Source organism: Alligator sinensis, unplaced genomic scaffold (genome assembly GCF_000455745.1).
Source record: "Alligator sinensis unplaced genomic scaffold, ASM45574v1 scaffold130_2, whole genome shotgun sequence".
Classification (NCBI taxonomy): domain Eukaryota; kingdom Metazoa; phylum Chordata; order Crocodylia; family Alligatoridae; genus Alligator; species Alligator sinensis.
Genome location: NW_005841913.1, coordinates 1,272,322 through 1,298,760, shown reverse-complemented (window position 1 = coordinate 1,298,760; position 26,439 = coordinate 1,272,322). Strand labels below are relative to the sequence as shown.

The following is a 26,439-nucleotide window of genomic DNA, read 5'->3' as shown; positions in this document are numbered from 1 at the left end:
CCCTTTAAATCAGAGAATTTATGATTTTTGAACATAGAAAACCCGGGTCTGTGGTGAGTACCACTGGCTTACCTTAAAAATGTAACAGACAATTTGAAACATACAGATAAAAAGTTGATCTTCTCTGTGCTCCCTAAACATCTCCCAGTTCCCATCTTGGATGATGAAGTATCACTATAAAAGTTTCACTGTTCTTATTTTCTGACTAATTTTTGCTGCTTCTGGTTCCTCAGGATAATCGAGGAAAATATGTAAAACCCTTGATGTTTTTCAAATGTAGCTTTCAGGGGAAGATGACTGTTGTTCATTTAGTGTTTCATTTAATGTTCTAGTTAGCTCTTTGCGGCAAGGGCTGCTTCCTACTTTGTGTTTATACAATGCTTAATGTAATGAAGCCATGATCATGGTTGAAGCCTCTGGGCAATAATGGTATTTAATAATAATGTATGAATAATACTAATAACGATCAAACACTGTACAATTCGTTTTCAGCTGTCAGTGGATGCCCGGGTAGACATGACTAAGAAAGCTATTAAAGCAGTCAAACAGATCACTGAGAAGCTTAGAAAAAAGAATTTTGAAGAGGCTGCGGAAGGCGCTCAAAATATCCTCCTTCCTTATGAGGATGCTCTGAATCATCTGCAGCAGTCTCTGGCTCATCTGGAAACACTCAGTCATAGTTTTATCACTGGCCTGAAAAACAGTGAGCAGGTAATGATAAATTAACTGTAACAAATGCATTCAGGTGTATTTTAACATGTATTTGCTTTCTCTCTTTGTTCACTTTCAAGTTGTAGCAAGGGTTTTGAATTGATGAGTTTTCTAAATCTCCTAATACAGTGCCTATTCTTTTTTACAGAACTTAAAGCTATGAACATGTTTCATTATCCTTTGTAGCAAAAAAAAAAAAAAAAGAAGGGGTCTAAGGCAAAGATAAGTTGTTCCTTAGTCATGGACATTCCTGTGATAAAAGATCACTCCAAAGTTCATACAGGAGTTTCATAGAAGGCTTCATCTTTATATGCACGTATAATGCAATGCAGCACCTGCTATAGCAATTTAATAATAAGCGTTATTTAATTATAGTGTTATCCCTACTCCTTTCCATTCCCCCTCCTCCTCCCAAAAAATGCCTCATTTAATTTATTGGACAGCTGTAGCCTTCAAATAGTATCATCATTACATGCAAGGAAAATGCATTTATTTTCCTTTTTATTATAAATCTATATAACCAAGTGAGGTTTGAGTTTGCCTCTCATCTTCTGCAAATTAGTAAATTCCATTAAAGTTCCTACACTAAAAAGAGCAACATGAGGTTTATAATGAAGCCTGAGTACAACGAAAACATTTGTTTTAAAAATTACCATAAGCAGTAATGGTTTCTGTCATATTTAGCACGTTAAATTTTACAGCACAGCTTTTGTTGACTTTTTAAGATTTTAAAGATCTTTGAAATTTTCATACTGAAATTTTAAGCCATGCTAGACAGTGAGATACTGAACCATAAATACCAGTAATGTTTAAAATGTGTCTGTTTACAGGATCTACTACAGAAGTATGGCCAATTATTTGATTTATCCAGGTCGGAGAAAGAAAAAATCCATGACCAGGCAGTAACTATGTGTTTAGATGGTCAGCCTTTGGAAATGATACAAAAATTGTTAGAAGTAGCTGTTGGAGATCTGGGACTCTCCACCAAGGACATAGTGCAGTGTGCTGTAAAAGAAATTATGTGTGTGTTAAGGTAAGTTAAACTGCAACAATTGAGTCAAATAAGATTTGCAAGGTTTTTTGTTTTGTTTTTTGTTTTTTTAAGTACTTGTTTCTTTCTGTTCCAGGATGGTTGAATTTTGTAAGGACCAAAGCAGTAACAAATATTAGAAAAGTTTTAATGGAGGGGTCGGCAACCACTGGCACACATGCTGAATGTGGCACGCGAGGCCGTTTTACTTGGCATGCTGCGGCCAGCCCCGGCTCTGGGTAGGTGCTGCCAGCAACACAGCCTGGGCTGCTCCCAGCAGGGCTTGCAGCATCCCAATTGCCTGCTGGGAGCAGCAGCTCCCAGAGCCAGGGCTGGCTGCAGCTGGAAGGCTCCAAGCAGCTGTGCTGGGCTTCGGCATCAGCTCCATGCAGGCGCACCTTGGAGCAGGCGGTGGGGGATGGCTCTGAGGCAGCGCAGCCCCAGTCTTTCCCCTGCTCCCGGCACGGAGGTGATGAGCCCGGTGTAGCTGTTTGTATACAGCCCGGGCTCTGGGCAGCTGCAGCAGCAGGAGTGGGCAGGCTCTAAACAGCTGCACCGGGCTCCACAGCTCCAGCATCAGCTCCGTGCTGGCGGCGACTGTGTGCACCTCGGGCTGGCTACAAACAACTGCGCCGGGCTCATCACCTCCGTGCCAGGAGCGGGGGAGAGACCAGGGCTGCGCTACCTCAGGCCCCTCTCCCACCGCCCGCTCAAAGGCACACCTCCACATGCCAGCGCAGCGCTGATGCCGGAGCCCGGCACAGCTGTTTGGAGCCTCCTGGCTGCGGCCACTCTGGGTAGCTGCTGCCAGCCGGGAGCCCTGGCTGCTCCCAGCAGGCAGCTGGGAGCAACCTGGGCTCCAACAGCTACCCAAAGCTGGGGTAGCTGCTGGCAACCAGAGAGCCTGGGCTGGGGGCAGGGGCTTTGCGTGGGGGGCAAGGGGCAGTAGGGCTTGGGGGCAGGGGCTTTGGGTGGGGGGCAAGGGGCACAAGCAAGGCATCCTTCCATGTACCCCTTGCCCTCATTTTTTCTGCCATGCCAGCAATCCAGCACCTTCCGAGATAGGCGTTGTGGTGTTTTTCAGCACTCTAGCCAAAAAACGTTGCCTACCCCTGATTTAATGTAATTGCTCTTAGTAAAATTGCTTTCCCATGGAAATTAATTGCAGGTGACAGGAGCTGAAGCTTTCTCACAACTTTCTGATTGGTTAAATATACATTCAGTCTTCTTTATAAATTTGATCTTATGCCATAGGTCCACATTTGTGTTTGAAGTGACAGCACAGAATTGTCCCTCTTAATAAAAAAAGTTCTCTTGGGTAATGGTGGTTGGGAGCAATGTATGGGCCACACCAGGAGAAACTTCATGTGAAACCTCTCCTTACAGCTAATGGACTGGGCTGTAGAGAACTCTATACAGATCCTACAGCAATAAATAAGGCCAACAGTTTCAAAATGACTGGGAGAGGGTCGTTTGGAACTTTTTGGGGCATCCAAATTTAAGATGAGAATGATTTCCATAACAAGGCACATCACTTTCTAAGCAGTCTGGTCCTATGAGCATTTCATATTGCAAGTGATTTGTAATTTTTGAGTTGAGTGTGCGATTACCTTTTTAAGGGGACAAATTATTATATTTTATTATTTATTATTTGTCTCTGGAGAAAATGAACTGTTGCAATGAGAAAATAAATTTGGTACAGGAAGAGGTGAGCTGGTAGGTGACAAAAGGAACAAGAGAATGAAGTTGTGGAATGATCTTGTACTCAAGATCAAACTGATGGACAGATTCAGATTCATAAATGTTTTTTCTCCATGTTGGTGTCAGGGACTTGTACAGGTGTTTTGTAGTCTTCTGTAAAAAAAACCCCAAAAAAGTCCTCTTTCTAGGATTATCAGCATATTTTAACCTGTTGATGTTTAGCTGGTAGCTTGTGGGCCCACAAGGGTTAATGTGGTCCCTCGGCTCCCACCCAGCTGTCACTGCACCTATCACTCTGGCTGCAGTAGCAGCACCTGGGGTCTTGAGGGTCCCCCTCTTATCCCCAGCTTCCATTGCCTGACCCAGCCCCAGGGTTTGGGGTAGTATGGTGCTGCAGAGCCAGTAATGCTGGGGAAGGCAACAGCCTAGAGCACCTGTGTAGCATGATGCCACAGGGGAGCTCACAGGTAGCTGCAGGTGAGGCAGAGTGCCATGCTGTGCCAGCCCCACATGTGCACCTGCCTGTGAACAGTGCAACAGAGTGGGGGAGCACCTGCCTCTGTGCTCATTGTAGTGGAGTGCAAGAGGGCTCATATATTTAGTGCAGCGTGATGGGTGAGCACCCACCCATATGTGTTGGGGTGCAACCTGCCAAGAACCATGGTCTCTGCTAGTGCAACCTCCACGGTGTGCAGCCCCTGCTAATGGTACCCATAGGGCATTCGGCTTCCAGCCACTTAGAAGTTTGACAGCTTTGTTTTTTATATGAATTTCATGTCACTGCACTGGCATTGATGGTGCCCTTGTCTTTTCTTCTCTGTCTGGGCTACATTATAGGAGGGCTATAGTTGGCTTTGTGTCTGTAGTGTGTCTAAGGGTAAGAACAAACATTCTTCTGGACACTTCTGGAAAAGTGGCTTCTTGTGAATACATGGGACTGGACTCAATGGTCCCAGAAGTCTTTTCTAGTCCTTTATTCCTAACTGTGTGAAAAATTTGATAGTTGTGGAGAGTAAGGTCTTGTAAATGAGATACTCCAGTGTTAGGAGATCGGTGGGTTGATCAAAGAGAGCCACCATCGCTGACAATTTAAAATATGAAAAAAACCTCCCATGTCCAATTTTGGTGTCATTAATGGTGATTACAGAGGCTTTGCAAGCTCATCTTGGCTCCTGCTCTTACTTCTGCTAAGCCCCACATAGAAGAGAGTACAGAAACAGCTGAGATCCTGTTTTCCATGTTGATACCCATATTTTCTGGCAGCTGAAAGATGCTGATTTGGGAAAGGAGCATCAAAGGTTTGGGGATTTCCTGTAGTAAGATCCATCTACCTGCTGCTGCCATTTCCTTTTTGCCAGGGGAGAGAAAAGGAAACTTCAGGACCTCATACGTGTAAACGTTTTGCCCTGTAAAAAAGGTAACTGGAGGTAGAAAAGCATCTTTCTCTTTTTCACTACTGGAGACTCATCAACAGTGTGGATCTGCTTCATTTAATCTGCTATGTGACTAGCCCCAGCAAAAGCAACTTAACTTGGGGAAGGTCCAATGAGCTACAAGACTGCACTAGGTGGTGAGAAAGTGGAACGGTTAGGTTAAAATGCAAAATATGTCCAATGTATGTAGACAAATGCAAGAAGTATAAGTAATAAACAAGATAAGCTGGAAGGTGCAGCCTGTGAAAAGAACAATGATCTGATTGTCATCACAAAGACCTGGTGAGATGGCTCTTATGACTGGAATGTCAGCATGCAGGGTTATACTCTGTTTAGGAAGGACAGGGTTGGGAGAGAGGGTGGTGGTTTCGCATTGTATATCAAAAATACATATATTAGTTCCCTGGTTCAGGAGGAAGAAGATGGCAAAGCAGAATGCATTTGGGTGAAGATGGAAGGTGTAAGATGCAGCGTCAATATAATGGGGGCGCTTTTTCATAGGCCACCAAATCAGGACGAGGAGATGGATAAGGTACTCTTCAAGCAGGTGACAAATCTGTTCATAAGATATGGAATGGTTCTGATAGGAGACTTCAATTTGCCAGACATCTATTGGAGGAACAATGCAGCCAAACATAAAATGTCAAGCCGGCTCCTAACTTGTATGAAGGACAATGTCCTGTTTCACAAGGTGGAGAATACAGCTAGGGGGATCATCTATCTTAGATCTTGTCCTGACCAACAGGGAAGAACTTGTGGAGGATGTGAAGGTGATGGGTAATTTGGGACGAAGTAATAATAGTATAATAAAATTCCAGATCCTGAGACAAGGAAAGCACGAGGTCAGCAAAATTAGGACACTAGACTTCAAAAAGGTAGATTTCATCCAACGTAAAGAGTTAATAGGCATGGTGCCATGGGAAGACAGACGGTGAAGGATCAAGGTACCCAGGAGGGTTCGGAGCTTCTAAAGGGCATAGTATTGAATGCCCAGCCAGAAACTGTCCCGACACGATGGAAGCAGAAGAAGAATGGCAAGGACCAATGTGATTGCACACGGAGCTTCTAAAATGCTGCAAATGAAACAAAGCATATAGGCAATGGAAAAAATGGACAGGCCACCAAGGAAGTGTACCAGGAAATAGCAAAAACCTGCAAGGACAAAATCAGGAGACCAGTATAAAGAATGAGCTGCACCTGGGGAAGGGGTTAAGGACAACAACAAGAGGTTCTAGAAGTACATTGGTAAGAAAAGAGCTAAGGAATCTGTGGGTCCCCTTGTTAACAAACCAGGAGGAACTCTTAACAGGAGATGCAAAGAAGGCAGAGCTACTCAACAACTACTTTGCCTCAGTCTTCACAAGAAAATTAAGACACAGCCATACAACTCATAAGGATTATCTGGATAGGGCAGGGGGCAGGGTAAGGGATTAGATAACAAAAGAGATGGTCAGAGAGCTTTTGTTGCATCTGAATGATTTCATGTCAGCAGGTCTGGATGAACTTCATCCCATGGTCCTGAACGAACTGACAAAGAAGATCTCAGAGCCCTTGGCAATGATTTTTATGAAGTTGTGAGACATGGGCCAGGTACCAAGCGATTGGGAAAAGGTTAACAATAGTGCCCCTCTTTAAAAAAGGCAAAAAAGAGGACCCAGGGAAATACGGGCCAGTTAGCCTCACCTCCATACCTGGGAAGTTACTGGAACATATTCTAAGGAAGGCCTTTTGCAACCATCTGGAGGAAGAAAGTCTGATTGCAAACAGCCAGCATAGATTTATGAAAAACAAATCAAGTCAAACAAATGTGATCTCCTTTGACAAAGTAACTACTTGGGTGAATGAAGGAAATGCTGTGGATATAGAATCATAGAAAATTAGGGTTGGAGGGAACCTCAGGAGGTCAACCAGTTCAACCCACTGCTCAAAACAAGACCATTCAACTATATATAATCTATCTAGACTTCAGCAAGGCTTTTGACAAGGTCCAGCACAATCTTGTCATAAACAAATTGAAAAAAAGTGGGCTGGACAAAACCACTACAAGATACTACAATACAGATAACTAAAAACTACCACAAGATAGATAACTGGCTCAGTACCCACAAGCAAAGAGTAATTATTAACATGACCATGTCGGAATAGCAGGAGGTTTCAAGTGGAGTCCCACAGGGTTCTGTCCTGGACCCAGTGCTGTTCAACATGTCTATTAATGATTTGGATGCTGACATAGAAAGCTTCTTGAGCAAGTTTGCAAGCAACACAAAACTGGAAAGGATTGTGGACATGTTGGAGAATGCAAGCACAATTTAGAAGCATCTCAGCAGATTGGAAAGTCGGGCTAACAGGATGAAGTTCAATGGGGACAAACACAAGGTGCTACACCTCGTGAGGAGTAATCAAAAATACAGATATAAAATGGGTAACAGCTGGATGCCAGCACTGGAAAAGGGTTTGAGAGTCTTGGTAGATTACAGGCTCACTATGAATCTGTAGTATGATGCAGCCACACGAAAGGCAACTGATAGAAACATTAGGTGCAAGACACAGGAGGTGATAGTGCATCTCTATTTGGCAATGGTTAGGCCTCATCTGGAGTTGTGTGCGCAGTTTCTTTCTCCACATTTTAAAAATAATTTTAAAAAGGAATTTTCCCCGTGCTTAGATTGGTATGGGCTGTGGGTTTTTTTCCTTCCTCTGTAATGGAAAGGTTGGCCCCCTATCTGAGGTCTCTTGAGCATATATTGGCAACTTTTTTATAGAAGCAGGACTTCAGCTGTCATGATTCCCCAGCTTTATCTGTGACAGGTTATGTCTGTGTTGTGTCAGTGTTGACAATAGCTTTTTGTAGTTTAGTTTATGGATTGTATAGGATGGTTTGGATAAGGATGATCCTGCCTCAGGAAGGAGGTTGGACTAGATGACCTCTGGAGGTCCCTCCCAGCTCCACTTTGATTCCCTCTGATTCTATGAAAAGCTAATGCTGTTAATTGCAAGATGCGTCATTAATGAGTAAGACCTCATCAGTGATGAAGCACCTCTACAGCCTACACTGATACCTGATGGGATAATACCAGGAGCCCTATGTTAGCTGTCCTTAGCAAGAGAAAATTGTCCTCCATTCTCTACCATTGTTTCTCACAGAATATTTTTATTAACTTCTATCAAGTTATTGTTCATGTTTTGGGCCCAGGATATCTAAAACATCACCTAAACCTCTGAAATGAATAGTGTCACTCAGAACGCTCCTGGAAGGGTGTAATTTTTCAATAAGGGTAAGAGAAATGGACTGTTTTGCAGGAGCTGGTTCAACATACTGAACTGAATTCTTTCTGCAGAAGTTGAGGGTAGTCAGAAACTTCACCTTCTTCCATTCCAAGTCCAGGCACATTTTTTTCAGTTTGTTTTCTCTACTCTAAATTCTCAATAACATGTATACTACATGTATACTACAAATAAGAAAATCAAATCAAATAGAAACCTGACACTATGAAAAAGAGTTCTCTACACATTTATTCCTCTGTAGAAAAGATAAAACATCAAAAATCTTAGTGCTAATTAATGAGTAATGTAACACACTGAAAGGTGCACATAAAGGATGAGCATGTAATAAAAGCCTATACAATATAGAATAGTTTGCCCCTGCTTGAGATAGTATGGAGCATGCCAACAAAATACCCATGGGAATTACTTTTTTTTTTTTTTAAGCTTCCTTTTAAATATAATAAGCATTTTTACAAAAAGCTGTTGCCTGGCATCTCTTTAGCCTGCTGACACTGATGTCATTGAAGTGAATGGAATTGGATGCGTCTCAGTCATGCACCAGTACATTAGTATTCAAGCTAGTGCATGGCACAAATCGAAACTTACTAACCACATCATTTTGTGAAACTCCTGTGTATTTCTGTGTTCATTGGGAAAAAAATGTAATTATAAAGAAGAAAATTCTTGCTGCCTGCATGGAGGACCAAGCTTGAGAATTCAGTAAATGTTACTTTTAAAAAGAAAACTCTTAAGGTTTTATGCATTAGGAAACTTTGGGCATTTATAAGAAATCAGATGCATGCATTGTGGTGGTTTCAAATGGACTTGAAAGAAGAGAATGTTGGAAAGTGGGGAAGTTTGAATGTATTGGGGTGGGTATTTAATTTGGAAAATCAAGGCAAGGGAAAATGTAGTGTTTAGTTGCCCGGTTCTGGGTTTTTAGTGATTGATGATAAGGAATGCCATTGAACCACCTACCTATAAATTCAGATGGCCTTTTTTGTGAAAAAGTAGGTTTCAGGGAACACTCCAGAGTTAAACTGAGATCTCACTGCAACTGTAATAGAAGACAAAAACCTATTTTTTACACTTACAAAAATGTTAAAAATTCAGATTTGGTATAAAGCCCTTTCAAAATACTTAGGGGTTTTTTTCATATGGAAAATGTTTTCTGACTTTTACAGAGGAGACATCTATAAAGATTTCCTTTGTGAAATATCTCCCTTTTCTCTCGCTTGCTTAAATTTTTCTTTTTAAATATACATCACCCCCACTTTCCCCCATAAAAACACCAAATCTATCTCATACCTGCTTCCTAGGAAACAGACCAGTTTTAAGATAAAATATATAATAAGTCCCCTCCCAATTCCTATATATTTGAGTTAATTCCATATCAGTTTAGAAGAACTGTCAAATTCTGTCAGATATTTCAATTTTCTTACTTTGTGACTCTAGTTCCACTTCTCAGAATTTAGTTGGGAGTCTCTTTTACTAACAGTATAATCTCCTCCATCGAATTGTATCTGCATATTTCATTTAAACCCTGTCACTGGCAATTTTTTGGGTTAGCCTATGAAAGTCATCATTGTCAATAGATATTAGTTGCCACCCAGATCTTTCATACATTTACAAAATTGGTAATGTTTATAGCTTGGTTGAGTTGTGTAGGAAATATTTTATGTCTATTCTTCAGTGGCACAGTAAACATCAGAAAGCAAGACCCACTCTATGGCTGCCATGTAGTTTTATAGTAAATTTGAATAATTTTTGTATCCCATCTCAGAAGATCATCTAGCTAAGAACCCAAAGTACATGAAATGAGCTGTCTTCCATGATTCTTAGATGTCACAGAATGGCATATTATAGATTTATTTTACCTAAAGTTCTTAGGTCTTCTGAACTCATGCATGCAGATTAAACAGCATAGGTCCAAAGTCAACTCCATTTTAGATGGGCAAACAGCACAACAACTAGTTCCCAAGTGGTATTTCAGACCACTTAAGTGAATAATTGAACTTATCCCACTCAGGAACACCTGTAACTGTGGTGCAGTTAGGACTAGCAAGTAGGAGACCCATGTCCTGGGGTTCCCAGAAAGTGTTTGAACTTGTATCTCCCACATCTCAGGAAAGTGCCCTAACTACTAGGCCAGGGGTTGTCAACCGTGAGTACACATACCCTTATGGGTACTTAGACAAGTCATAGAGGGCACACATGGGCAGGTGGGGAGAACGTGTGCCTGGTGCATAGCAGCGACCTCTTCCCCAGCGCATTCACCTCTTACCCAGGGGAGGGAGAAGGGGAGGAAAATGCCAGGAGCTGCTGACCCAACGCAGCACATTGCGGTGCTTCCCCACCCACACCCGTTTGAATGGCGGGGGGTGGGGGTTGTGCCTGCCACAAGCGGCACGTGATTGGCTGGGCACAAGGTCCATCAGCCGCCCACGGAGCCATGACCAGCCATAGGAAAGTGGGGTTGCACACGGCTTCCATTCAGCTCCCCCTCCCAGTGCTGCTGCACACACCCCTGGAAGAGCATATGGGGTGCATGCCCCTGGATCAGCACATGGGGAAGGGTGGGCTGTGGGCTACTGCCAGCCTGGGCCTGGCCAGTGCTGGGCTGTTTCTGGTGAGGGTGTTGGGCCGGATTGCGCTGGGAGGAGTTTGGGGTAGATTAAGGTGAATTTTAGGGTGGCTGCAGCCACCGCCGTCGCACAGCCTGGCCCCCTACCCCACCAAGAAGAGCCCCCAACAGTGCAGGAGGGAGTGGGGCAGGGATGAGTCATTCACCCCTGCCCCTGGCCCTCTTCCCTCCTGCACTGTGGGAATTGTCTCATGACCTGGCACAGCTGGGTCACAGGGCAATCGGAGCCTGGCAGCTCCTCCAGGGCACAGTGTGGAGGAGCACATGCCCCCCACCCTGGGTTCCCCTGTGATGCACGCAGTGGCAGGAGCCCCAGGAGCCCATTCACAGTAAATGGGGCCCCGGCTGGGCCAGGTCGTGGGACAATCCCCACGGTGCAGGAGGGAGCAGGCCAGGGGCAGGGGTGAATGATTTACCCCTTCCTCATTCCCTCTGGCACTGTGGGGGGCTCAATTCCCAGCTCCACTCACTCCCTCACCGCTGAGTGGGGGGCAGATCGAGGCCCCCTCCGCGGACCAGAAAACGGGGCAAGAGTAGGGGCCGGGGTGAGTGGGCTTCCAGCTGTGGCGGGTGGTGGGACAAATGGAGGCCTGGAGGTGCCCCACCCCCCGACCTGGCCAGGGCCCCACTTACCCCAGCCCTGCTCCTGCCTATGCCCCGCTCCCTCCCTCACCACAGGGGCCTCGATCTGTACCTCCCCCATGGCCCCTTTCTCCACAGACTTACCTTCTGGGGTGGTGCGCACTCATGCGCTCAGCCCCCCCCATATTTTTTTTCTCCCTCCACCTATGCAATGCCTGTCCCAGCCCCACTCCCTCCCTCATCATGGGGACCTCGATCTGTCCCCCCTTAAACACAGAAAAAAATATGAAGGAGTACATGAATTGAAACTTTGAGACAAAAGGGGCACACTTGTTAAAAAAGGTTGAACACCCCTATACTAAGCTATAGCTAGGCAGGGCAAAGAGGAGCCTCTACTTTTTCCACTGAAGCTGAACCATGGGGGCAGCCAAGAGAAGAGGATATATGGGTCCAGAAGAAGAGCAAGGCACAGGGAGTCTGGCTGTGTGCCTATGGGAGAGAAGATGCCCTGGTTTCTGGCCCACCCTGCATCTGCCCCATTGCTGTTCTCTCAATTTATCTTATGACTATTAAATGCAAAATGTAGAAACGCCATTAGGTAACTGAAGTTACCATGTAATTAACTTTGGAGTACCTGGCAGTAGATAGAGCAGAGTAGCACCTGGCCAACTGGTTCAGAGGCATGAGTTTTCATAGACAACAACCTGCTTACCTGCCAAAGCTCATGCCTCTCTGAACCAGTTAGTCTTCAAGGTGCCACCCTGCTCTACATTCTGCCTGACCTCAGACTAACACAGATAACCACTGCTGTGCTCACTGGAGTAACTAAAGTTAGCAGCACAAGTGCTACTATGTGGCTTAAATGGGACTTGCATTTGGAGCATAGTTTCGTGCTCACCTGGCAACAGACAGGAGAAGTTTGATCAGGCTTGGCGTCTAGTCTTATTTACTGGGAGGGATCATTTGTATTTGGAAGAGTCAACCCCAAAAAGGAAATTAAGACTTTTCATTGTCTCTTGGTCTTCCTGAAGGATGGCACACAGTAGAGTTTAATAATTTAGGAATGTCATTTTTATAAAAATGATAGTAGCTCTTTAACGTTGCAATTCACAATTTTTCCATGGGATACGTTAATGTTCCAAATTTTGATACCAAAGCAGAAGTTTTTGATTTCGCAGTGCTTAAGGACTGCACGAGTATTAAAAAGATGAATGTAAGGCTTGGAAAATAACAAGGCATCAAGTATTTTGGTGAATAATGTAATTAGGCTAAAATATTTAGTTGTATTTAATTTATTCTCCTTTTACGTATTCTTTGTAATTTTTTATTGCTCTTGAAGAACTTTTTGATTAAATACATGTCTTTTTTTGCAACTGAACTGAAATCAAAATGAGCCTTTACCGATTTAATTATGCCAGACTCGTGCAACGTTCACCTTAAAGCTCCTAGGTATCTTTTTTTTTTTTTTTTTTAAAGCACATAAAACACCATATAATCTACGTGAAGAACTAATGTTTCATTAATTATGTTTGTTTCTGTCAGTACTTTCTGACAATTTTGCTGTTAATTAGTTAGGAACAAGAAAGCTATAGTTGCTGTGAAAACTTGACAAATGATTCTGTTTGTCATGTAGAAGTCTTTTGAATTGTGATTGTTTTTTTATTGCCCTAATTAAATTTTAAGGTAATACAGATAGCATCAGGTTTTTAAGAAGAAAAACACTGGCTTCCCATCATTCATTTATTTAATAAATTAACATTATTTTATTACAGTTAATAGATTGAATTTCAAGTTTGTTTTAAAATACTGTGCCACGGATAACTAGACTTTACTATTTAACTCCCCTGTTTGTCTGGTGGGATAATGCTTGCCTTTGCACAGAACCCTTCCATATGATCGCCTTAAAGCACTTCACAAATATTAATAAATGTAAATATTGTCTCTGGTTTACAGATTGGATAACCAAAACACAAAAAGTTGAGCCCTGGGTTTTCAGAAGTATGCACTAATGGCAGGTGCTTCAGTGTATTTTATCTCACCTTGAGTTTGGTTCCCAGAGGTGCTGAGTGTCTGCATTTCCAAATGGAGTTATTTAGGTTTTCTGAAAAATCAAATCCTGGAGGTGTTGCGGGTTTCCCTCCTCCTCAATTCTAAGGCAACAAAAATGGGTTGATATGCCATTTCCTGAGCTATACGGTTTGGCTATCGACAGTAAAGGCATATTTAAAATAACTAGAAATCTAAATAACAGGAAGTCCTATGGAAGAGCTGGAAATAGGGCTTATATCTCCTTGTTCCTAACCTTGTGCCTTAACCACAAAACCATCCCCCTTTCCCAACTCTTTCAGACAACCATCTTTCATTTCCTTGAGAGTAGGTTTTTATCACTCTTAGAGCTGTTACTGAATATTTGATGTTAATAGTATAACAGAGTAAACTTTTTATTTTACAAGCTTGTTTGTAAAAACCTAGCAGTTTGACAAGAGGGAAAATTTGAAGTTTGCCCATAGTAAAATTTTCTGTAATTTTAAGTTTAAACGTTTTAGCTATCTTGACTATAGAGTCAAGAGAGTTTGTGTTATTGGGGGTTTTTTTGCTTTCTTTATGTTTTTAGTCAGGTTAAAACAGGCAGCTATATACAAAGTTGTTCAGTGTGTTCTTTATTACTTCTCCAGCTTTTTCAAAATACAGACTCCTTCCTAAGATTTGCTACATTATAAATGCATCCATGGATACATCAGGGATCCATCTGTGTGATCGGCCCAAGATAGCCTTGAGCTCCTCAGCACAAAACTTCCTTGTAGTTCTGTGTTTGTATATGGCCTTGGTATAACATACTTCTTCAGAAACTAGTCCATCAAACCACTTCTTGTCTCTTCTCAAGATGTGCAGTTTGATTTGCGCTGTCAAGTTTAATGATAGCTACACTACACAAATGGGGGTAGGGAAACTTTTTGGCAAGTTGCCACAAACTAGGACCCATGTTCTTTAGAGTGCCACTCCAGTCCCCTTTTCCTCCTTGATCTGCTGCTCTTATTTCTGCTCCCTGCCTTGTACTTCCTGTCCAATCTCCTGCTTTGCCTTCTGTTCCCTGCTGTATGTGCTGGCTGCCCCTCTGTTGCACGCCACATACACAGGGTGGCCATTCCAGTTGTGGCACATATGCTGTAGGTTGGGTACCCCTGCTCTAAAGCGTCAGATTGGCCACAGGTGAAGAGGGGCATGGAGTGGATGATCTGGTGGTTCAACATATCCTTCATGTGCTTGTTTAGTGTTTTTGCTCCTGTGTGTAGGGTCATACCTTTGGTCAGATCTGGCGTCAGTAAGGATTTTCCACTTGGTCAGATTTACAGGCACCTCGGATTTTGTTCTGTTTCATTTGTTTGTTTTATTTTTCTCTGAATCATTATAGGGTGCAATTTGTATCCAGGAAGCATCCGTTAACATCATGCTAAACACCAATTAGCAGAAGAAACCTTCCATGTAGAAAGTTCACTTAGGTTTCTAAAGATACATGTCCATGCTTTCTTCAGATGTCACCTGTGTACCTCTCAAAATCACCTGATTTGTCTCTTGGCTAAAACAAATGTCCCACTGCAATAACATATCATATATTGGCAGAAACTTTCGTAATTGTAAAGAGTAAATGTGCAAAGCCTTGTAGTTAGTCCATGCATATTCCATTACCTGGTATCCTGTAGGTTATTTTACCTTTGGCAGAGCAATCATTGAGGCTTTGACATGTATTCATATTGCTAAGGAATCATAATTCTCAAGTACGGCAAAAGGTTGACACATAGTCTAGCAATAGAATAGCTTTACTATGCTGATGAATTGCAGGGAATGTGCATTGTATCTCTGGCTCCTGAGGCATCTTTGGCAAGCTGTCTAGCATCTTTAGTTCAACAATTATGAGCCCTGAGATAGACAGATCTATTGATATTCTAGGTCAGCCTAACCATCATTGCCCTTTTATAATTTGCATGAAAAGACCCTGAAGTCTTTATTAAAGTGCTAGTGTAATTCATTTTTCCCTTAAGAGTTCAGTCATTTTTCAGGTTTATTTCCCTAGATTTCGTAGGAAAAGATTTGCACTTTCCTTCCATGAGACAAATGTGTAAACACTGAAACTTTCATCTTTCCTACTTTTAACAACTTTTGAACACTAGAAAAGTCTGTGTCCCAACTGTAACTTTCCTGATGAATTACGTGATTTAGAATTACTATCTTGATTCCTGCATGATACTTGAAAAGAAAACGTGGTGACGATTTATGCAAAGCCTTCAGTCTATTTTGTCTGTGTTGGCACAATGCAGTATAACATGCTTCAGTAACGAGTATTTTCTGAACACTTTGGTAGAGATTTTTTTTTTCATGGACCAGATTTTAAATGAACCCTCTGAGGAAAGCCAAGTGGTCTGGTGCATTTTAACTCTGGCTTCTTTTTTGTTAGCTTCATTTGAGTTGTTCAGTTATTTTTCTCATGTACTTTTTTCTCCCCTTTCTTCTGTTCATCACTTTATATTATGACACAAAGATAAGAGGTATTAATCAAGTAGAGAACTTGAAAATTACGCTGAACAACAAAAAGTTTACGCATGGCCTGCAGTTGTGCAGTCTGGATCAAACATTAAGATTCAAGAAAGTTTTATTCTAAAGTAGGCATGTTTTGTATAAACTGATTTAATTCTTCTTTGACAGTGAGGATAATGTTGCTTTGACTTCACTGAAAGATCCACTTCAAGTCCTAGAAGGCGTTGTTTCGGCAGTCCATGCAAATGTGGAAGATGGGTAAGAGCTTATATGTGATTGGCAGGAATCCTTTGGTTAGCACTATACAAGATCATTTTTGTCACAATTCTATAGAAATATGATATTGATAATGTTAATGTTTTCTTGTCCAGGTTTATGTAATGTCGATGCAGGTAAATATGGATAATTTGTCTTTGTATGTATGATTTGTCGTGCTGAATCAGGCACTCCTCAGTGTTATTAGTCCGGTATGAAATCAAAGAGTACTCTGTATTCTGCTACCCATTGCAATGACCAAACCAAATTTTCTCTAAAGATTAGAACAAAGAATGTTATTACCAATGGTGATTCCAGCATTTGGTTGATAAAGCTCCTCAGTAAAAAGATAAGTTTGCATCAGGCTGTAAAAGTGGCAGAATTTCACTGAAAGCAGATTCCAAACCCTGAAGCCTGCCACCATAGTGGCCTGGGTTCCACGTCCACGTCCTGTAATTTCAACGCTTCAAAATGTTGATAGTTTTATGCTTAAAAATATAGTGAAGGTGTTTTGCCTCTCCTCCCCCAACTGTACTTAATTCTTATCATTCTCTAATTGTAATGATCCTCATTCAATGCGTGTAACATTCAAACGCATCCAGTGTACATCATCAAAGCTTTATCCTAGCAATGGAGTAAATAATTGGAATAAAGAAATTAATTGTTTTCCATTGTAATTTATAATGAGTTCCTTGCCTGTAGTTATTGTAACACAGCATTGTAGATAAGCAACCCAGTTCAATGTCGTCTTGAATTCTGTTATTTTCTCTGCCTTTGAAATGAGCTGCCTGGAGTCCTTTAATTTGAGTGCACCATTAACCTCATGGTGTTAAAATGATAAACAGGTACATAAATCAATATGGCTTCTGATACATTTATACTTACAATTTTGTTTTCTGTTTCTGACAATTTGAAAAAGTGCTAAACTTCTTCACAGGAGTGCACAAAATTGAGACTTGACCTATGCTAAGTTCAGAAATGTTCTCACAATTCCTCTTAGCTCTGAAACTTTTAATTTACAGTTTGAATGCCACTCATTTGGTAGCACCATTTCTAATTTAGCTCAAGTTCAGAGGTAAATAGTAGATTAAGAGAATAATAGACTAAATAAAATTGAAATTCTTACAATCTGAAAATGTAAACTGTCAGTGTTTATTATTTTAGAGCTGCAAGACAAGTTAAATTGGTGTTTTCTGACTAATATTACTTTCCCATCTGTCTTGTTAGAACAAATAAAAAAGTATTAATTATAAATCGCACTCCGCCTGGTGCCATTCTCCCCTTTTAAAAGAGACTGAAATATTTTGAAAGAATAACCTAACATTGTTTACAGATTTGTTATATCTTATATATTAGCATTGCCACTAAGAAGCGGAACCAGTAAACAGTGGACTATTTGCCAACAACGATTAGTCAGTTTTTACTTATCTATTTACTTTTATTGTGAGACTCTATTTAGCATGTGTTTATTCTAAAACACCTTTTCTAACAGGAAATAATTGTCTAATTTTAATTATCCACAGTTCTGAAACAACAAGTTTTATGGGCAGCCTTTTCTTCCTTGCTAAGAAACACAGATGTTATGTAACGATTAATTTAACAAAATAAATTATTTTCAAAAGGAGGGAAAAATCAATGGAAAGCTGTCCCTCTGGGTCTGTGAGTGTGTTTTTGTGAGTTGTGCTGAGTTGCTCTTTGATGTGTAGATCAGGTAGAAATCCTTCCCTGAAAGCATCAGATGGCAGGCAGGGAGGTGCAAAATCTTTCTTGTCGTTCTGCAGTGAAGTTTAGAATCCAAAATCAGCTAAAATTTGGCATCTTCCACGTTTCGGGGATATACTTGGTAACCATGTTGGTCTGAGACCAAAAGAAATACAAAAATCTAGAACTTTTTTTAGACCAACTGGGAAATCATAAAAAAAATATGCTGCCTGCCATCTGACTCCTATATGGAAGGAGTTCTACCTGATCTACACATCAAAGAGCAACTCAGCACTACTCACAAAGACACACTCATGGTCCCAGAGGGACAGCTTTCCATCTCCAGCTCCCTCTATGCAAAAATGAAGTTTATTTCCTACCTATGGAGACTTTTTACCATCTATACTTTTCCCAGAGCCTGATAAAGGGCCTTTGAGCCCAAAAGCTTGCAGAAAAGGATATATTTTTGCGATTTCCCAGTTGGTCTAATAACAGGTATGATTTTGGAACCAAGAGTTCTAGATTTTTGTATTTCTTTTTGTCTCGGACCAACACAGCTATCAAGTACATCCTAGAAAAAGTAACACACTTTAAATACCTCAGAGCATCCCACAAAAGATTCTACATCCTAAAAATAAGTAAAAACAAGAATAACCATTCTCGCTGGACAACTAACAAAACTGAAGAAAACCTGGACTAGCAGCAACATCACGATGAAAACAAAACTCCACTTACTACAGTAAAAGCTCTGTTATTCGGCATCCCCTGGGAATGGGGGATGCCAGATAAAATATGCCAGTTAATTGAGTGGCCCGGGCCACCGCTTCTCCTGCCGTGTCTGGGGCATCCCACTGCCCCTCCTACCGCACCGTCACCCCTCCTGCAGGCCCCATGGGACAGGGAGGCGGGCCTCGCACAGCCCTGCACAGCCTGTTATGCACCCGGGCCATGGGGGCTCAGCAGCACAGGATGCTTTCCCCCAGGCCATGGGGGCTCGGAGAAACTGGAAGTGCCACGTGGGCACTGCCAGCTTGTAAGATGCCGGTTAACAGAACTTTTACTGTATATCGAGGCAGACAATTATTTTGGGCGGAGGGCCGCTTACTGAGTTTTGGCAAGCCATCAAGGGCCACATGACAGGCAGCCAGGGGCAGATAAATATTAATTTTCTAACTTTTTTTAGGGGCCCCGCGGGCCGGATAGAATGGCTTGGCACGCCGCATCTGGCCTACGGGCCACATTTTGCCCACCCCTGTACTATATGCTATTGCCATTTCAGCAACTCTATCACTGAGAGACCTGGCTATTCACCAGGGCACTGGAAAAGCATTTTGAGACTTCTGAAATGTGGTGCTTCAGAAGACTTCTCCATATACCCTACACTGTATGTAGAACAAATGAATCCGTGAAAGATCAAATAAGACAAGAAATTCCCCCCCCCCCCCCCCCAAAAAAAAAAAACCCTTACTTAAAATCATCATAAGAAGAAGAAAGATGCAGTGGTTTGGACATGTAACAAGAAGGCCCAGCACCCTTACCAACACCGTCCTGCAGGGTGCTATGGATGGACAAATAAGAAGGGGAAGACCTAGCACAAACTGGACCACCAACATCAAAGACTGGATGGGATTAAAACTGGTTAATTGTTCAAGGACTGAAAAAAGAACATGAAGAATGGAGGAAAGTTATTGCTACATCAGAGGTGCCCAAGTTGTCAGTATGGACTGGCTGACTGACTGACTGACAGGTATCACCCCACAGGCAATTCATTGCCACAGGCAGCAACAGTATGTTTCAGGTAGAGGTGGGCTGTCCATGTCAGAAAAGTCATGTTGCCAATCTGGCAAGTAGTGCATGTAGCCACCCTATTGGAATCGAAGATGGCTGCCATGAACTCACGTTTTTGTCAATATTCCAACCCCCACCAGGGTTAGATAATTAATTCCAAAGACAAAACCAACATTGCGTGAACCAAGGAGATCAATAGTAACATTTCTCTTGTGATAGCCATATTGGATCCCAAATGATGATTACGAAGTGGGAAGGAACGTGGTGAAAAAAACTGTTAGTTCATCTGTCAATGACTGTCACTCTACTTCAGAGATTTATGTAAGGACATTCCCATCAAGGTAAGTTCAAGTACTGTATGAACTGTTTGGAAGTAGTCAATACTCTTTTCTGCTTCATCAGGGCTGAATGTGAAGGAAACTGGAATGAGCATTTATGTGCCTTTTAAGAAATGCTTCCACCGATAGCTTAGCATGATCATACCAATTACATGAGATGGGGTCCAGTATATCTTGAATGTATGAAGGATTTAGGGGTGTACTTGGTAGCTGTATTGGTCTGAGACAAAAAAGACATACAAAAAACTAGAACTCTTGGTTCCAAAATAAAAGGTATCATTTTGGAACCAAGAGTTCTAGTTTTTTGTAGGAAGGATTTAGTGAATTTTGCTCTTACAGTGTATGCTGAATTTATGGAAGAAGGATTCAGGGTCAAGACAACTAATTTTCCTTTTGTAAACATTTCAACCAGCCAGGCAGTAGAGCGTGTTAAAGTTTGCAAAATTGCTGGTGACATAGATTCATAGAGTCGGAAGGGATCTCAGTGGACCATCTAGTCCTACCCCCTGCCCCTGGCAGGGGGTATAAAAGAGTCACCAGCCCTGGGGTCATGTGATCCTAGCCAGGTGCACCAGTCTCCTTTTGAAGACGTTCAAGAATGGGGCAAGCACCACCTCCCTTGGGAGCCCATTCCAGATTGTGGCAATCCTGACTGCGAAGAAGATTCTCCTAATGTCCAGCCTAAACCTTCTCTATAGTAGCTTATGGCTATTGTTCCTTGTTGTTCCAGGTGGTCCCCTGGTAAACAGATCATTTTCTACTTCATGTTGCTCTCCCCTTATGAATTTGTACACCACCACAAGGTCCCCTCTCAGCCTTCTCTTGGAGAGGCTAAAGAGGTTATGGTCCCTTAGCCTTTCCTCGTAGGGCCTTCCCTGCAGGCTTCTAATTAGACAAGTGGCTCTTCTTTGGACCCTCTCCAGGTTGTCCACATCCTGCTTGAACTGTGGCGTCCAGAACTGGACACTACTCCAGCTGCAGTCTAACTGTACACCACCACAAGGTCCCCTCTCAGCCTTCTCTTGGAGAGGCTAAAGAGGTTATGGTCCCTTAGCCTTTCCTCGTAGGGCCTTCCCTGCAGGCTTCTAATTAGACAAGTGGCTCTTCTTTGGACCCTCTCCAGGTTGTCCACATCCTGCTTGAACTGTGGCGTCCAGAACTGGACACTACTCCAGCTGCAGTCTAACTAGTGCCGCATAGAGAGGGAGAATCACCTCCCTGGACCTGTTTGTGAAGCACCTATGGATGCACGACAAGGTGCGATTGGCTCTGCCGACTACTTCATCACATTGACGACTCATGTTCATCCTGGAGTCAACAGTGACTCCAAGATCTCTTTCTGCCTCAGTGGTACTGAGAAGGTTGCCCCCCAGCCTGTAGGTATGATGGCAATTCTTCCTCCCTAGATGCAGCACCTTGCACTTGTCCTTATTGAATTGCATCCTGTTGCTCTCTGCTCACTTCCCCAGCCTGTCTAGGTCGGCCTGGATTTGGTTCCTCCTCTCCAGGGTATTAGCTACACTCCATAATTTTGTGTCATCTGTGAATTTGGACAGGGTGCTTCCAACCCCCTCATCCAGATCACTGATAAAGATGTTGAACAGCACTGACCCCAGAACTGAGCCCTGAGGGACTCCACTGCCCACATCTTTCCAGGTTGACACCGACCCATCCACCACCACACTCTGAGCCAGTTTACTACCCAGTCTACCGTGTAATCATCCAAGGCAAATCTCCTCAGTTTATTTATAAGGATGGTATCGGATATCTTGTCAAAGGCCTTCTTGAAGTCCAGATAAATAACATCTACTTCGACTCCTGCATCTAAACAATTGGTGGCCTTGTCATAAAAGGAAACTAGATTAGTCAGGTAGGACCTGCCTGCTAAAAACCTATGTTAGTTACCCCTCTGCATCACATTAACCAGCGGGTTTCCATAGATGTGCTTCTTCATAATTTTTTCTAGGATTTTCCCAGGGATAGAGGTAAGGCTGACTGGTCTATAGTTCCCCGGGTCCTCCTTCCTCCTGTTCTTAAAGATTGGGATGATGTTAGCCCTCTTCCAGTCCTCCGGAACCTGACCCGAGCATCATGAGTGCTCATATATCCTTGCCAGTGGATCAGCTATGACCTCTGCTAATTCCTTCATTTACCCGTGGGTGGAGTCCCTCCAGTCCCAGTGATTTGAATACGCCCAGTCCCTCCTAGTGTCTTTTTACCGTGTTGGCACTGACCATTGGTTAGCTGATGTTCCCTTTGTTGGTGTCTGTGATGTATGTTGAGGGTTCGTCTAGGTTCCCATTTAAGAAGACAGAGGCAAAAACTCATTGAAGAGCTCTGCCTTGTCCCCGCTGTCCATCACTAAGCCCCCCTGCCCGTCCTGTATGGGTCCTATGGTACCCTGCACCCTCTTTTTGCTCCTAATGTACCTAAAGAAGAACTTTTATTGTCCTTAATCCCTAACACTAGCCTGAGTTCTAGAGTTGCCTTGGCCTTCCTGACTGACTCCCTGCAGGTGCAGGCCAAAGAAGTATACTCCTCTTTGCTAGCTACCCCCTGCTTCCATTTCCTGTATGCCTCTTTTCTTGCCATTTAGATATCTTGGATGCCCCTGGTTAGCCAAAGGGGCTTCCTGGCCCCCTTTCCTCTGCCATGGGATTGACTCACTCTGAGCCCAAAGAATGGTTTCCTTGAGGAATGTCCACCCATCCTGGACCCTCAACGCATCTAAGTTCTTAGCTCCTATCACCCTGCTAACCAATCCCCTGAGTCCATTAAAGTCAGCTTTTTTAAAGTTCCGCACCCGTGCCCTGCTGGGTATAATGCCCACCCTTCCCTGGATTGTAAATTTAATCATTTGGTGATCGCTGTCCCCTAAGTTGCCTTGAAGCCACAGGTCCCCACCAGGTCATTCCCTGTGGCCAACACCAGGTCGAGCACGGCGTTGCCCCTGGTGGGACACCTTACCTCCTGTGTTAGATTGAGGTCCTGAATACAGGTTAAGAACCTGCGAGAACGATTAGATCTAGTTGACTGCTCCTCCCAGCATATATCTGGGTAGTTAAGGTCCCCCATGACTACCAAGTCTCTAGACCTCACAGCCTCTTTGAGCTGCTTGGAAAATTCCTGGTCTAGATCGTCATCCTGGTGCGGCGGCCTGTATTAGACCCCCACCACCAGATCCCTTTCACCCCAAGCCCCTTGGATCCCCTAACCCACAGAGTCTCTGCTTGACCACCCTCTGACCCTAATTTGATTAGGGAAGATGTGTACTGTTCTTTGACATAGAAAGCAACTCCCCCACCTTTTTTCCCTACTCTCTCTCTCCTATACAACCTATAGCCCTCTATTCCCACCACAGTCGTGAGAAGAGTCCCACCAGGTTTCAGTTAGTCCTGCTATGTCAAAGTTGTTGCTCGCTAGCAAGAGCTCTAGATCCTCCTACTTGTTTCCCATGCTTCTGGCATTTGTGTATATACACCTAATTCCCCCGATGGCTGTTCCTGGTCCCCCCTTAAACTGTTGTCTAATAGAATCTTTGCTACATACCTGGGCTGATCTTGTGGGTGTCTCTTGGTTTGGTGTTCCATGACTCCCTCTGTACTCGTCCTCCCCTTCCCTTATTATGGAATAATAAACCTAACACACAATGAATCAGCTACACAGCAGTGGGAGCTGAACTACAGTGAAAGAGGTCACCCAACCAAGATGGGAAATCAAATGTTTGGTATCAATACAACATCTTTCAGTCATAACGAAAGACAGTGGATACAACTGAAACGAGATTACAACGATGTCAAGTTGCTACAAAAGCAGTTTGAAAGGTTCCTCTTGTTTAAGGTTTCCAGTGATAAGTGTTATATATTTCTACAGGAGATGTTGTGCCAGAAGATATTGCATTAGACATTCTGAATGCACGTGACAAAGAGAGAAATTGTGAACACAGTCCAGAAACGTCTTATTGCAGATGCTGCCAAGAGCTTCTATGCAAACATACCCAAATAAAATTGAAAATCTTCAAGGATATAAAGTAAATTGTGGAACAGCACAGCAAAATGAAAAAGATGAAAAATGTAAAGGAGATTCAGCAAAGACTACTCACAGTGGTGGCAGCAGGTGGAAGATTTGACATACACTCTCCCTACAGCAGGAACTGTCTGAATACCCTCCAACACTTTTTAAACCTGACAAATCACTCAGTGTGTTGTCGAGAAAGCAGGCTTGTCATGTATCTTGATTGGAGATAAAGCAGTAACTGTTCTTCCAAGTTCTAGTTCATTATCGATGGCATTGCTCTTGTACAGAGAACAGGAAAGCCAAAAACTGCATGAACATTTGGAGATTTGGCTAATTCCTTTGTGCAACAAGTGTTTGCTAACTATTAAACATGTGTGATCGAGTTGATGTTGTCTTTGATCGATATGTGTTATGGTTGTGTGAAACAGCTGTGTTTTGATTTGGTTTCGGATTCAGCCGTTTCGGAGGACAGCGATTTGTTTCGGTGTTTCGGATCACTGTCCTCTGCCGAATCTCCTCCAAATCTGTTTCGAACGGGCTGCAAGGGAAGCTTTACAGGGCTGCAGGGAGCAGGACAGGGCCATGGGTGGCTCGTCCAGGGGAGGGAGAGGGCCACTGCCCTCCGTGTGGGCGAGAAGACCCCCACATGGATCTCTGATGCCTGTCACACCGGGTCACAGGGCAGGAAAGTAGCACAGAGTGGCGAACAAGCCTGCTGGTCCCTGCTGTGCAACTCAGCTCTGCAGGGAGTAGAGATCTGTCCTGGGGTCTCCTTGCTGCTGCTGGCTACCCCACAGTGCCCGGGCGATATGGGGCTGCATGGGGTGGGCAGAGGTAACGAGGAGACCCTGGCACGGATCTCTGCTCCACGTGGAGCCAGGTCATGCGGCAGGGATTTCCTAGCTCCTGGTTCGGTTCCCCAGCCCCTGGTTTGATTCCCCAGCTCTCTGATCATGCCCGCAGGTCTTCCCGGGGCACACAGGTCCCTGGATCTGTGCGCCGGGTTTCTGCAGGCTGCCGCTGCAGGCTGGGGCCAGCGACAGCACTGGAGCCTTCCCAGTGCTCACCACACGCTGCGCTGAGCAGCTGCCGCTTCCCCAGCCTAAAGCAGGAGCCTGCTGAAACCCTGCACACAGATCATGGGCCTGTGCCCCCCAGGAAGAGCAGGGGAAATGATCAGAGAGCTGGGGGAAGCAATCAGAGAGCTGGGGAATCGAACTGGGAGCTACATGTCAATATCAGCGCAGTCCTTTTCCCCCTTCTTTCCCCTCCCTCCTTATTTTTTGCTTCCTTGCAAGCCTGGCTCCAAAATTTTGAAATTCTCCGAAACGTTTCTCCATTGCGGAGCCTTCCGTTTTGATTTGGATTTGGTGTTTGGGGTGCCAAAATGGCCCGAAACACCTCCAAAAGTAAATGGCTGTCAAAATTTTGTACAGCTCTAATATATATCATCATCCATGAAGGCAGGCACAAGAATATTAAGGACTCAGACTACCGATCTGCAGAATCATTAACAGCAGATCTCTTCCAGTATCCTTACCAGCATATGAAATAAAGCTAGGTAATATTCTAAGTGAGGATCTTCTTAAGGAATCGCGCCAATGTTTTCAAAGTGAACCAGTGCTCATTCTTGGTGGTTTTGCTGATGGAAAAGCAGAGCACTCCAGTCCATGTGAGGGTTCACAGTTGAATTCACAGCAAGGAGAGGCAGACACAAGAATGCTCTTATATGGCAAACTTGCAGTCAGTCAGGGATACTCCTCTCTACTATTCTACTGCGATGATACCAGACATACTGGTCCTTCTTTTCTGGCATAGTTTTGTGCCTAAGATTTGGATGAAGAGGAGCAACCCAGTAAGATTAATTCTAGTTCACAATACTTTGTTAGAATTGTCTGAGCCAGTCCATGCATCTCTGATTTCACAGCATGACTGGTTGTGACACCACCAGCCAGTTCAATGTTCATGCTAAGAAAACTGCTTCAATGCTGCTCATTCAACATCTACATCTATTGGCAAGTCTAAGAAGTAGGCTTGATGTTGATAAGGATTTGTACAGTTGTGTAGGAAAGTTGGTTGTGTTGCTGTAGCAGCCATCAACACCTTTGGCAACCCTTCTGGATGTTAGGGTGAAATTATTCCATCAAGGAAAAGCTCCAGATAACGTTCTGTCTACATATGACTCCCTTGTGCGCCATGTACGTAAAGCTAATTATCAAAGTCTTGGTTGGCGAAGTGTACTTGAATATAATCCACCATTGCCATCACCTAACTAATGAGGTTGGCAAATTGAAAATGATGATTATTGTCCTATCATAAAAACACTTGAACCATTACGAGTAGAATACCTTTTGGATAACAAATTGCAAGTGCAAGACGAAATGCTGGGAACCAGCATGCTTGTGTAAACAGGTTACTGTGCCATGCACTCATGGCGGCAAA

General features: G+C 43.4%; 1 protein-coding gene across 1 annotated transcript in view; it reads left to right on the top strand.

Moving 5' to 3' along the window:
* NBAS (neuroblastoma amplified sequence) overlaps positions 1-26,439 on the top strand; it is a 383,345-nt gene that overhangs the window by 282,277 nt on the left and 74,629 nt on the right. The window contains exons 45-47 of the mRNA XM_025198082.1: positions 493-711; positions 1,542-1,744; positions 16,067-16,156. Of these exons, the coding sequence (XP_025053867.1) occupies positions 493-711; positions 1,542-1,744; positions 16,067-16,156 (512 nt within the window). The remainder of the gene's footprint in view (positions 1-492; positions 712-1,541; positions 1,745-16,066; positions 16,157-26,439) is intronic.